The sequence below is a fragment of the Bos indicus genome, chromosome 13 (genome assembly GCF_029378745.1).
Source record: "Bos indicus isolate NIAB-ARS_2022 breed Sahiwal x Tharparkar chromosome 13, NIAB-ARS_B.indTharparkar_mat_pri_1.0, whole genome shotgun sequence".
Lineage (NCBI taxonomy): Eukaryota > Metazoa > Chordata > Mammalia > Artiodactyla > Bovidae > Bos > Bos indicus.
The window spans coordinates 37,903,069-37,917,136 of record NC_091772.1 but is presented as its reverse complement, the minus strand read 5'-3'; the positions used below and the strand labels follow the sequence as shown (position 1 = coordinate 37,917,136).

Here is a 14,068-nt window from a genome sequence, read left to right as displayed (position 1 = left end):
TTTGATACATCTATATATTGCAATGTGATAGCCATTGTAGCATTAACTATTGCCTCTATTGTTTTACATAACCATTATTATAGGGACAAATTAGATCTAGTTTCTTAGCAAGTTTTTACACAGTTTTGTCCTTTTTAAAGTAAAACTCGAATTCAGTGGTTCTCAAACTTTTTCATCTTAGGAACCTTTACACTTAAAAGTAATTGAGGACCTTCACTCAATTTGAGGACCACCTTAAAAGTGCATGGCTCAGATGGTAAAGAATCTGCCTGCAATGGAAGAAACCCAGGTTCAGTCCCTGGGTCTGAAAGATCCCCTGGAGGAGGGGCATGGGAACCCACTTCAGTATTCTTGCCTACAGAATCCCAAGGACTAGAAACCTGGAGGGCTACAGTCCCCTGGGTCGCAAAGAGCTGGACACAACTAAGTGATTACTTAACACTTTCTTTCACTGTATAGCACAGGGAAATCTGCTTAGTGTTATGTGGCAGCCTGGACTGGAGGGGAGTTTGGGGGAGAATGGATATATGTATATCTATGGTTGAGTCCCTTTCCTGTCCACCTGAAAACTATCACAACATTGTTAATTGGCTATACTTCAATATAAAATAAAACATTTTTAAAATATTGAGGACACCAACATTTTTGAGTTTTATCTGTTGATATTCATATTGATTCATACTGATTCTCATACCTGCTTTTGTATTCAATCGGTTGCAATAAATAGTTTTGGTTGCAAGATGTGAACGAAACTCAGTCTCACAATATATGTAGTTGGAAAAGAGAGAAGTTAATAGTCTTTCTGGGCCTCCAGGTGGCTTAGCAGTAAAGAATCCACCTGCCAATGTAGAAGACACTGGTTTGATCCCTGGGTGGGGAAGATCCCCTGGAGAAGGAAATGGCAACCCACTTCAGTATTCCTGCCTGGAGAATCCCATGGACAGAGGAGCCTAGAGGGCTACAGTTGAAAAAAGTTCACAAAAGAGTGGGACACGACTGAGCCACTAAAGAACAACAACTATAGTCTTTTAGCTTGCTGTGGCTATTCCTCTTTGGTACTACACCAAAACTCGACAGGTGTCATTTCTTAAATGTTAGTGATGTTTAAGTGTGGAATCTGAAACTATATCAGTGAACCGATTATACTCTATTAAAATCCATTGGTCTGTCTTGCTTTTGAATGGTTCTTTTATCCATGCGTGTTTCTGGAACTCGTACCCTGGTCATTCGGAAAATATTGGTTCACTGAGTTAGTTATCAGATCTTCCAAATGTTGACACATCTCACATAGACAATAACCAACAACCAACCAACCAACAAAACAAAAATCCAAACAAACAAAAAAGCCTGTACATTCATTAATGTCATTACCAATCTCATGAAACTTGGGACGCTTTCAAACTCATGGTAGCAGATGGAAGTTTTCCAAACTCTAATTTTCACTTGAAAGCTCTAATTGTATCAGTGGCCACAACACCAATAGTTTTTTTCCCTTGAAGTGACAGGCTCACTTCATTCACTTGAGAAAATCATGCCAAAAACTCAAGTCCGAGTAACTATTTTGTCATGTGCTCTTTTAAGTGAAAGAAGCCAGTCGGTGAGAAAAGTGACCCTCGGCGCACAACTCAGTCGTTTTGAGTGCTTTTCTTGGAGATAACTGTCATACTTCTATATGCACACTTCCCCTTTGTCACATGAAATGTTGAAAAGATGTACTCGAGATTTAATAAAATTTATAATTTTGTTGCTTTATCAACAGCAAAATCGGCCTTTTCTTCTTTTTTGGTGCTGAGCTGGCACAGTGACAGACAAAAAGAGAGAGACTGAGACTGCTGGTGCAGTTGCGAGCCACGCCTTGGTTCCTATTTGGGTGCCAGCAGTTCTACCCGCTGCTGCTCTGTGTCATCAGTGCAAATATCAACCAAGTGAAAATGGCAAAGAACAATTCAGTAGTATTATGAACATCATTTTTGCCTTGTAGATCCCCTGGAAGGGTCTTGGAGACCCCCAGGGATCTGTGAACATACCTGGAGATCGAATAAGAGCTGACACTTGAATTCAAATGAAAGAATTAGAATAGCTCTATTTATATTTTCTTTTTTAAATGATTTTTTAATGGAGTCATCAAAGGTTCATAAAATGCTCTCACAAATATCCTATGGAAAAACTGAAAGCCAATTCCATTGCCAGCACTATTTGCCTTACTTCCTCCAAAGAAAGTGGGGGTGAGGGGAGGATTAAGACCTGGGAGGCCCAAGGGAGTGTATCAGGCACGTGGAGCCACCCATCAAGCGTGTCATGGTGAGCACACACAGTTCTGGGACCACAAAGGCAAGGGGTGCTGGGAACCCAGGGCCCTCCGCCACTTCCCCACAATCTCGCTAGCTAGCCACACACCCCTCCACAACAGTCACACACACACACACAGAGCTGCGCTTTGCCATGGCTAGTTTCACACAACACAAATGACCAGTCTAACTATGGTTATACTCACACAATACAATCATACAGCCACGCAAAACGTCTCCATAGTCAAACACCCAACCTCACTGTGCTCAAAACCAAGTCACATGATTTTGTACTCACAGCTGAAGAATTTCAGTGAGCGCACACCCAAGCATCCCTGCATTCCAATTATCAGTACGGCACATAAAACTTTGACTGGGTCACCACATGACCGTGTGTGTATATGGTTCGCAGGGTGAGAGCATAGGTTTTGGAGACTGGCCAACCTGTGTTTAGGCTCAGGTTCTACCACTTGTTAGTTCTTTCCCCTTGGGCAAATTATTTACCCTGCCTGAGCCCTAGTTCTAGAACATGGGGATAGTTCCTTCTTGGAAACATGATGTGAGGAAGGCATAAAGACAGCACTTTGTCTGGATAGATGTGCCCTAAGGATAGGCTGTAACTGCCATGGATGGATTTTGTCACCAGTGGGTACTAGGGCTCCAAGAAATCAGTGCGGGGCGCTGGAAGAAACTCTTCCAGGAAGTCCAGGATTCCTGGGGAGTCTGGAGTCAAGTGCAGACGGGGATGGGGTGGGGATGGGGCTGCACAGATTCTGGAAACCCCTGCAAGGCTCAGGCCAACTGGGAGCTGCTCCTGGGCCAGGTGGACCCCTTATAGGATCCTGGCCTTCCCTAGGAAGGAGGATGAGCACTTACTAGGTACCAGGCCCTCTTCTGTGCCTACTTCACCCTGTTTAATCCCCATAGCAGTACTGTGATTGGTAGCCAGTACTGAGAGTCTTCTGTTGAGGAATACTGAGGAAAGCGAGGTTCCTGTTTACCTGGCTATCAAGTGGAAGTCCTGGGATAAGAATGCAGGCAGCCATGGCTGTCTTGGGGACCCCTCCCACCTCCTTTCTGGGGCTCTGCCAGGGCTCCCTGACCATGGCTGGCTGCCTTGGAGCTCAGCCAGCCACAGCTGACCCTTTCCCCTCTTCCAGCCTGCTCCCAGCCTGCTCTCTGAGCTAGCCCAGGGGTAAGAGGCTATAAGGCATGTGGGGGAGACTGGTAAGGCAGGGCCCTCCAGTAAACCTTATCCAGTGTCGCCATCTTCAGCTGCTGGGAGTTGTGGGGTGCTGCCAGCTGATGGAGACCCACCCACTCAGGCCGCCAGATACCACCCGCTTGGTATCACTCCCCATCATGTCACAGCTCCCTGTGATGTCCATTGGTAGGCACATCATGGCTTTGTTCCTTCTCCCAGTCTGAAAGGATTACTCAGACAGGACCCGGGGAAGCAGAGTCAGACAGGAGCCTTATCCAGTCTCCAGGTCGGCAAGCTGGGTGGGCTGGATGGGAGGAGGGGGTGGTGTCTCAGGATTCTCTCCAGGGTGGATGGCCATTTTTGGTGTTGGCTGCTTCACTTATAGCCACTTCTCCCAATCCAAGGAGGCTCTGGGTTCAGCGTGGGCAGGGGCAGTGGGAGGAATCCCTCATCCCTCATCCCTCAACAGGATGGCTCTGGGTGTCAGCCTCTAGCCCAGGACTAGCCTCCTGCTCCTCACAGGGAGGCCCGATCCGGTGGAATAGGGGCCTTACCTCCACCCGTTAAGAAAGCAGTGAGGCAGAGACGGCCTGATGGAGAGACATAGTCAGATCCGCTCTGTTAGACACGTCAACTTGCTGACTGTCTGTGCTCACAGCCTGACATCCACAGCCAAGCCCTTGACTACACGTGGGCCTCAGAAACATGCTGTCTCACCCCAGCACATGACATAGGGTCAGGTTCCAATACAGGAAAGCAGGAGTTCCTCTCCTCTCAGGGCTGAGTTCCTAGAAATCAGCACAGCGCCCAGCACAGAGCAGATGTACATTCATACGTGTGAGTTAGTGGACATTCACTCACACAGGTCATGTGACCGGGGGTGGGGAGGGACTGGAGGAAAGGGCATCAGTCTTCATCCCACTTCAGGACAGGATGAGAGCATCAGGGAAGCATTGCTGCTGCTTCCAGCACCACCCCTGGCCCAGCTTCTGTGATGGCCACTCCTCAGGCAGTGCCAGTCACTGAAGGGAACTGGGTCAACAGGGCCGCCACTCCCCCCACTCCAGATTCCTTCCCAGTGAATTGGCACTCAGAGCAGTGGATGTTAGGAACCCCAGAGATCTAGACATGAGGGGCTCTGGGCATTTAGGGCCTCTGGGTGCTGGGAACTCTAGTTTTCGGGTTCACTGTGGTGTTCAGAGCTCTGGCACCCTTGGCATTGGGAATCCTGGATTTTGAGAGCGCTAAGGTATTTAGAAATCTGAACACTGAATGCTCTGGACATCAAGGCTGTACCCCAGACAGGCCAAAGTCATTGTTTCCAATCTCTCCTTCTAATTTTACCTGCAGCTGCTGAGATCCAGGCTGGGCCCCTGCTCTGATTCCTGTAATTGGCTCATGCTGCCCCCTGGACCAGCGCCAGAGTAAGCACAGCAGGATGGCCTGAAGGGCACACGGAGCCCCAGAGGCAGCTCTTGTTTCTGGAACCAACCTAGATCCCTCCCTTGCACTGGGACAGGATAGGGAAGGTGCTAGGCACTGACCACTAGGCATTCAAGGGAGGAAGATTCTGAGAGCAGAGCCCAGGTGGGTTTCTGAAGCTCCTGAGGCTGGGGCTTCAAGCCTGATCAGGCCAGGCTGTAACTCAAAGCAATGTCCACCCTTCCCCTACTTCTTCGCAGGGTCTCCCAGCACCCCTCCACCAACTGCCCAGTGCCACCAGCTCCTACAGTTCCTTCCAGAAGTGGCCCACATCTGGCCTGATCCCTCATCCCACCAGACACACACCTAAGCACGCTCTGTGCCACCCGACAGAGGCCTTGTTTCTTCGGGCTGATGATGACAAGTGAAACCAGTCAGCACCAGGGGGATCTGACGTGGACCCAGCCCTCCCAGGAAATAGCACTGCACTGGGAGGCTCCTGAGACACGCCTTAGACCACAGTGGGTGGGGCCCGGCCGCTGCCTGTCCTCTTGCTGCCCTGCCCAGGAAGAAGCCAGCCAGCCAGATGGCTGACCCCATCGGTCCTCCCCTCTGTCCTCTGGCCTGATCCCCCACTTCTCCCCACGATGGCTCAGGCTGGCCATGCCCTTCCCATCCTGTGGGCCAGCGGTCGAGGGTGGGGAGCTCACGGTGGGGGTGAATCCATCTCGGCTCTGACCTGAGCTAGGCCCAATCCTGCCTCCCTTGGGGCCTTATTCTGGTTGGAGGAAAACAGCTGCTTTGGTCTCTGATTCGCGGAGACAGGCGATTTTTCAAAACAGAATTTTTCTCCTAAGCTTTTCCTCAGGATTCACCTCATTGTGCATCTGCTTGAAGCCCTTTCTAGATCAAAATGGGTAAAATGCACAGATATATAAGTCTCTGTATGTATGCAAATGTACTTTGTGTGATGCCATCAGTCTAGCAAAACCCATGTGGGCAAAATCTCCAACTTTTCCAAACCCCCAGGGAAAATATATTTCTCCCACCCCATGGGTTAAAAGTGTGAAGACTGTCTTCTTGTCCTGGGATTCATCCCAAATATACCTTCTCCCTGACTCAGGACTGAGTCCTGAGCACTCCTCCCCTCGCTTCATCCAATCTCAGCCCACTCCCCACCCCCCACTTCACGTGGAGTCCTTAGAGTGGGGTGGCCATGTTGGTTCCAGAAGCTTCACCGACACTCAGTGCTCTCTTCTCAGGGGCCCCCAGCCCCAGTCTACTCCTTCAGGGGGAATGGAGGCCATTGTCCCACCCTCCTATGCTTCCTTGTCCCCACTCCACTCCATGGAGGATCTTTCAGCAGCCTCTATCCTGTCTTCCCTGTGTGGTGGCCCTTTATGACAAGCCCCAGTGGGAGGGAGGGAGGGAGAAACCAGAAAGAGAATTTATGTCCCAGCAGGAGAGGCAGAGGGAGAGAGACTTGGGTCACAGGGGCCCAGTCCCCAGAGTTGGGCACACATGCACACTGAGACCCAGAGCTGTTTCAGTGCGCAGTCACTCGCCTCCAAACACAGATTCATCTACACAAATCCACAAGGGCAGGGGCCATGGGAACCACAGATTGCTCAGGAAGAGGACACACACAAGACACCTGCAGTTCCTTCATAGAATACAAATCACAAACCTGCAAGGCTGGGGACAAAGGAAAAACAAAAATAATCTTGTTGATGAGAAGAATGTCTCCGAATCTTCCAGGTTCTGACCAAGCCTCTAAAGTGAATAGGTTGTAAGTTCTGAGTGGTTGGGCCCTGGAGAAGCCTGGTGGAATGGACTGGCGCTCCTTGGCAGGAAGTGTCTGTGCCTGATACCTGCTATCTTGCTCAGAGCCTCTGTAAATTAGAAAAGAGGAATCTCACTTGTCAACTGATCTTGTTCGATTTTGGCATGTGTGAGTCAGCTTCTTGGAGGCTGACTATCCCCAGGGAACAAAGAAAACTGGTTTCCTGGGCAGACAACAGTGAGGACAGACTCAGGGTGCAGAGAAGAGACTGGTCCCTTCCTGAGCAGATGCTGGGGCGACAACAGTCCCCTGATGGCCAGTACTAACTGGCCCTTCTCCTTGAAAGCTGGCGGCCTCAAGACAAGCAAATGTGGGAGCCCCTTCCCATCAACTGCCAACCTCTGCTGCTCAGAGGCAGCCCAGAGCAAGGTGTTTTATTTTGTAGGACAGGAAACTGAGGCTCAGCAAAGCTCCCTTTGGCAAAGTCTTCTTTAGCTAGGATTGGAACCTCCGCATGTCTCCCCAGGGTGAGAACAGAGGGCCCAGGTTGGTGTCTGCAGCCCTTGTAATACAACAACCCCCGTGTGTGCTAAGTCATTTCAGTAGTGTCTGACTCTTTGTGACCCTATGGACTGTAGCCCACCAGGCTCCTCTGTCCATGGGATTCTCTAGGCAAGAATACTAGAGCAGATTGCCATGCCCTCTTCCAGGGGATCTTCCCAACCCAAGGATAGAACCTGAGGCAGTGTAGGTGTGACCAAACCAGTGAGAGGGTCGGTGGAGAAAGGACCCCCAAGCCCTCCAGTTCCAAGGAGTAGGGCCCAGGCCTTACCCAGCTGTGCCCACAGTCCCCAGGGACACTGATCCAAAGGGGATGGAATTTGCTCAGACTTCTCTCTAGGGTGAAGGCAGGTGCAGAAGGCCGGGGCCTGGCAGGCTAACTCCAGCCCCAGTCTCCCAAGTGTCCCAGGCCTTTCTGGCTTCATTCCAGCGTAGCCCAAGGGGAGGACATCTACTTCCTCCAAGGGCCCCAGCTGGAGGGCAGCGAGGATGGGGCAGAGCAGGGGGCTCCTTTGCGGAGCCCACTCCCAGGGGTTCATGGGACTCAGTCCTTGGAAAGCTTGGAGCAACTTGTAAATTTATTCCCTGGGAGGAGGAGCCTGAGAAGTCGGCCGGGGGTGGGGATGAGAATGGGGTGGAGGGGTGGCAGGGGTGGGCAGGGCGGCCAGGGGAGCTGCTGGGAGAGGGGAGGGACTTGGCTAGGTTTCCCAAGCCTTCTTCACTCTCCAAACTTTCACCAAACTCTTGGCCCCCGCCTCCCCGAAACCAAAACACAACAAGCTCAGGAGGAGCAAGGAGCAGCACCGCCGCGCGGGAAGACTCGCGGTGGCACAGAGCCTCAAGAAGCTGATGTAACTTTAAGAAAGTCACCTGGGCGCACCGCGGTGCGGAGCCAGTATGCCTGGGCCGGGCCTGCAGCACGGGAAGGGGGCTTTCGGCAGGGGGCGCTACGGCCCGAGCCTCTCACTATCCAGCCGTTGGTCTGGGTGTTTGGTGGCTCCACCCGGCTGAATCTCAGGAAGAGCGAGAGAGCGAGCGAGCGTGTGTGATATTGGATGCATAAGGGCATCTGTGGATGAGTGTAGGTACACGCGTGGGGATGTCTGTCTCGCCAGAAAGGTTGGGTAAATGCGTAGGTCTGGGTGTCACCGCTGTCAACAATGAGCTGCAACGGGCGGAATGGCGGCGGAGGGGGGCGGGGGGCCGCTCCTGGAGGAGGGGAGCAGCGTGCCGTTGACGGTTTGGCCCCCAGCGGCGGGCACGTGTTAGTACCGGTAGTGCCGGAACCAGAGCGTCTGTTCGAGGCGCCAGTTGGGTCTGCGCGCTGGGGCCCTGCAGACGCCCTGAACCTCTAGCCGGCCTGCCTCCCTATCTGCCCGCCACTCGCCGGTCGGGTCGGGTTCCTGCGCGCCCAAAGGTCCTGGGAAGCCGTGCCAGGGAGTCTCGGTGCCCTCGGACCCTTGTCTGCGGCTCCGGCTTTGGGAAGGGGCTACGGCCGCGGTGTTCTCGGGCGGTTGCTCTCCCGGAAAGAATCCGCGTCCTCCCCACCCAACCGTCATTCCAGGTGCGCTTAGGGCGGGTCCGGGCGGCAGCAGGTGAGGGTAGGGGCCTAGCAGCCCGGGGCGCCCACCCCCAGCCGGTGCCCCGCACCCCGCAGACAACGGCACGCGGGGCTGACCGCAAGTCTGGGGCCGGGCGGGAGGAGGCTCTCCCAGAGGGCCGGGGCAAGGGGGCGGGGACCTGGGCGCCCCGGTATTTTCCAAGACAGGGGCCGGGGGCGGGGTAACCGTCCCCACAGTAGCTGAAAGGCCCACTCTTGGCGGTTGATGTAACGGCCGCTCCCGACACCTCGCATCCGGATTAAGGCGAAGGCGCCAGCTTCGAGGAATCCGGGCTCTCCAGGCGGTGCTACAGCTTCGAAAGCAACCCGGCCTTTTCTTGCTGTTCAGGGCCCTCTTTTCACCAGACCGGCAGCTTCTTAAAGGAGCCGCGCCCCCTTTAGGGCCAGTTCTCCGCAGGCCACGCCCCCTCGCTGGCCACTGTTAAAGGAGCCGCGCCCTTGTCTCTCATAGCTCTCATAAGGCTTAGGTCTGTTTCTTTGCTGAAATAAGCTTGATGCTGCAGCTGCAAGAAGATAAAGGTTGGGGGGCCGAAGAGTGGAGAAGGAGAGAAGGGCCTGAGAGGTTAAAGAACCCCCAAGTGAGAGAGTGTCAGAAGACTGGAGGGTAGGGGGTGAGGGGGACTGGTTCTGCTGCTACTGCTGCTGCTAAGTCGCTTCATTCGTGTCCGACTATGTGCGACCCCATAGACGGCAGCCCACCAGGCTCCCCCGTCGCTGGGATTCTCCAGGCAAGAACACTGGAGTGGGTTGCCATTTCCTTCTCCAATGGTTCTAGGAAGGGACTAATGGGCGACACTGAGTATGCCCTAGTGTTTCCAAGCAACTCAAGAAAACGCCCCCTTAACTCCGCCTACACTGTGACTAAGGCTCAGTGCCCAGCTCTGAGGATGCAGAAGAATCACACTTCTGCCCTGGGATTTCTCCAGCTGGTGGGGAAGGAAGATTTGGACACAAGTAACCATGCTACACGGAGAAAGCAATGGCACCCCACTCCAGTACTCTTGCCTGGAAAATCCCATGGACAGAGGAGCCTGGTAGGATGCAGTCCATGGGGTCGCTAAGAGTCGGATACGACTGAACGACTTTACTTTCACTTTTCACTTTCATGCATTGGAGAAGGAAATGGCAACCCACTCCAGTGTTCTTGCCTGGAGAATCCCAGGGACGGGGGAGCCTGGTGGGCTGCCGTCTTTGGAGTCGCACAGAGTCGGACACGACTGAAGCGACATAGCAGCAGCAGCAGCAGCAGCAAACATGCTACAATGGCTGCGTGTGAGGAACGTGTTGATCAGATGTACACTGCGTGCATTGGGTGTAACCGGAGGCACAGTGGGAAGGCTGACTGCAAATGCAAGAGAAAGGAAGGCTTCTTGGTGGTAATGGCTTTGGAACAGGTTTTGAAGATGGGTGGGGTATATACAGAAGGAAATGGGGACAAGGGTGCTCAAGGAAGAGGGAATTGCCTAAGCCACGGAATGAAGGCAAGAACCCTCTGGGGATGCTGGATAGTCCCACATGGCCCACAGGTAACCATAAGTGGCTGTAGGTAGCTGATTTTGGCTCTAGGCAGAACTAAGGGCCCCTTCCCCACTCCCACAGCCCCTCCCCACCCTCCAAGCAGTGAATGGGAAATTACGCTTCCTTTTCTATCTTTATCCTAATCTGTGAGATTCTTGAAGGCAAGGAGAAAACCTTGTCACCTTTCCATCCCGAGTAAGGACTTCAAGGCTTGGCCCAGATGGATCCTTAAAATTGATAGAGCTGACAGTCCTGTTCGGAGGAGAGGAAGACTGAGCAATGGGACAGTAAAGATGGACCAGGTCCTATGACTATCCTCTCACTATCCTCCCTTGGGTGGCTTACAGGCAAATTGAACCCAGCTCACCCAACTTAGCTCATCCCCTCCCCACTCCAAACCTGCAGCATCCCCAGCATTTCTGTCTTTGGTCTCTGGAACGGGCACTGGCTTCTTCCTATTATACCATTAAAAACCAGAGGCCCCTCCTTATCCCTCATCCCCAAGTCCAATGCATCACCAAGTCCTACCAAAGTTACCTTCTATATTTTTCTCAAATCTGTGCACCTCTTGCCACCCTGTCATGACCTTCCTGAGCCAAGCACCCTCATTCCTGGCCTGGCCTGGCCTAGTCCTAATCCATTTCCTTTCTTCCCCTCTTCCCTCCCTCCAGTCCTTTCTCCATACTAATCTAGGTTGGCGTTTTCAAAATGCACACACCACCAATTGCTCCTCCTCTCAGTTATAACTCTGGTTTCAAGACTTCAGTGCTTGTCATTGCCCTCAGGATAAAGATCAAAACAAGGCCCCCAAAACCCTAACCCTGCTTTTGCATCCACCTTCATCTTTGGCCACTTTCTCCCTCACTCTCTGAGCCCCAGGCTCCTGGTCTTTTTCTGTATTATTTCATTTGCTTGAATCTATCTTTTCTGTTGCTCACTGATGCCTAATCATCTCCCTCTGACTCTTAAACATCACTTCCTCAGGAAAGTCCTCTGTAACTCTCAGACAAGGCCAGGCCCCACTGGGGTAGACTCTGGTTAAAGAGGATCTTTCACTTTCCCACCCTTTATCGTAGGCTCTAATTGTATGTATTTGAGTCACCTGTTTCGCTGGTTACTGTTTCAGCCGAGCTTGTAAGCTGCAGGAGGCCAGAGACTGAAGAGTTCATGGCGCCCAGCACAGGTCTGGCCCAGAGCAAGCCTGAAATAAATATTTGTGGAATACATGAATTGAACTGTGGCTAGCCCTAACTGCCTGCTGAACAATGTAGACCATATCCTGTTGGCTGAGGAAGACTATTGGAGGGAATCAGGGTTTTAGACTTTGGGACAATGAATGGATTGGAGGGGAGGAGAAAGTGGAGGCCCTGTAGAGTCGAAACTTAAGCAGAAACCTCAGAAGGTACAAAGGAAGTATAATTAGCCCCATCTTCCAGATTGAGATAGCAAGGGTCAGATAGGTTCAGTAATTTGCTTGAAGTCACATACCTAGTGAGTTGGCAGAGTCAGTTCCTTGTCCCAGGACCCAGAGTCCAAGGTCTTCATCACAACCTAACCTGACTCTGACCCTCATGGCACAGACAGCTTGTCAACAGTGGTCTATATGTGGGTGAGTGGTAGGCCTGGTGCCTGGGTAATGTGAATGCCCAACCCCTATTAGAGGGCCTGACTTATCATAGGCCTTCAGGTGGTACTTTTTGAATGGATGGATGGGGCCAGTTAACAGAAACAGCAGAGGCAGGAGAAGTAGCAAAGCTTTGCACCCAACTCATTGTCCTGGGAGCAGCTGCCAAGCAGTCTTTTTTCCACCGAGAAAGAGAAGCACCTTGAACACAAGGGCCATATTTGCATATTCAGGGATATCACCCTGTAGCCCAAGTTCCAGGACAGAGTGTCCTCAGTTTACTCATCTGACCAGAAGGCATGATGTCCAAGCCATGAGGTGGCTGTGCTTCATTACTATCATCACTGTCATTATTTGTTAGCCACAGAGTGACAGCTTTGAAAACAAGAAGTCTAGAGTTTATAGCTTGGTGGGAAGGATGTGGCGAGTGAGAACAAGGGTATGATCACATTCCCTCTTCTCCTGACTGCCCCCAGAAGACCAAAGCCATGAGCAGGGATGTATCTAGAGAGTCAGGAAACCTGGTCTGGGTGACTAAGCGAAGGGAAACGGCCACAAGTCACAGCCTTGCCTGGCCCTGAGGAGGTTATGCAGGACACCTGGTGGCCAGGGGAAAGGCCAAGGGAACCTAGTGGGGGTTTGATTTAGGTCATACCTGAATGGTCTAGTGGTTTTCCCCACTTTCTTCAATTTGAGTCTGAATTTGGCAATAAGGAGTTTATGATCTGAGCCACAGTCAGCTCCCAGTCTTATTTTTGCTGACTGTATAGAGTTTCTTCATCGTTGGCTGCAAAGAATATAATCAATTTGATTTTAGTGCTGGCCATCTGGTGATGTCCATGTGTAGAGTCTTCTCTTGTGTTGTTGGAAGAGAGTGTTTGCTATGACCAGTGCGTTCTCTTGGCAAAACTCTATTAGCCTTTGCCCTGCTTCATTCTGTACTCCAAGGCCAAATTTGCCTGTTACTCCAGGTGTTTCTTGACTTCCTACTTTTGCATTCCAGTCCCCTATAATGGAAAGGACATCTTTTTTGGGTGTTATTTCTAAAAGGTCTTGTAGGTCTTCATAGAACCATTCAACTTCAGCTTCTTCAGCATTCCTGGTCAGGGCGTAGACTTGGATCACCGTGATATTGAATGGTTTGCTTTGGAAACGAACAGAGATCATTCTGTCGTTTCTGAGATTGCATCCAAGTACTGCATTTCAGACTCTTTTGATCACTATCATGGCTAATCCATTTCTTCTAAGGGATTCCTGTCCACAGTAGGAGATATAATGGTCATCTGAGTTAATTCACGCATTCCAATCCATTTTAGTTTACTGATTCCTAGAATGTCAACGTTCACTCTTGCCATATCCTGTTTGACCACTTCCAATTTGCCTTGATTCATGGACTTAACATTCCAGGTTCCTATGCAATATTGCTCTTTACAGCATCGAACCTTGCTTCTGTCACCAGTTACATTCACAACTGGGTGTTGTTTTTGCTTTGGCCCATCCCTTCATTCTTTCTGGAGTTATTTCTCCACTGATCTCCAGTAGCATATTGGGCACCTATCAACCTGGGGAGTTCATCTTTCAGTGTCCTATCTTGTTGGCTTTTCATACTGTTCATAGGGTTCTCAAGGCAAGAATACTGAAGTGGTTTGCCATTTCCTTCTCCAGTGGACCACATTCTGGTTTGTGACATTGTATAGGAGACAGGGATTGAGACAATCCCCAAGAAAAAGAAATGCAAAAAAGCAAAATGGCTCTGAAAAGAAGAGAAGCAAAACAGCAAAGGAGAAACGGAAAGATATACCCTTTTGACTACAGAGTTCCAAAGAATAGCAAGGAGACATAAGGAAGCCTTCCTCAGCAATCAATGCAAAGAAATAGAGGATAACAATAGAATGGAAACGATTAGTGATCTCTTCAAGAAAATTAGAGGTAGACATACCTAGGGAACATTTCATGCAAAGATGGGCTCAATAAAGGACAGAAATGGTATGGACCAAACAGAAGCAGAAATTAAGAAGAGGTGGCAAGAATACACAGAAGAACTGTA

The 14,068-nt window shown here is 51.0% G+C and overlaps 1 protein-coding gene across 1 annotated transcript in view; it reads right to left on the bottom strand.

Moving 5' to 3' along the window:
• Window positions 1-1,353: 1,353 nt before the first annotated feature.
• Window positions 1,354-14,068, bottom strand: part of LOC139186643 (sterile alpha motif domain-containing protein 1-like) — a 67,912-nt gene continuing 55,197 nt past the window's right edge. Inside the window, exons 2-3 of the mRNA XM_070801934.1 lie at window positions 8,531-9,297; window positions 1,354-6,806 (exon numbers count right to left, since the gene is read on the bottom strand). Coding sequence (XP_070658035.1) covers window positions 6,494-6,806; window positions 8,531-9,297 — 1,080 coding nt within the window. The 3' untranslated portion in view covers window positions 1,354-6,493. The remainder of the gene's footprint in view (window positions 6,807-8,530; window positions 9,298-14,068) is intronic.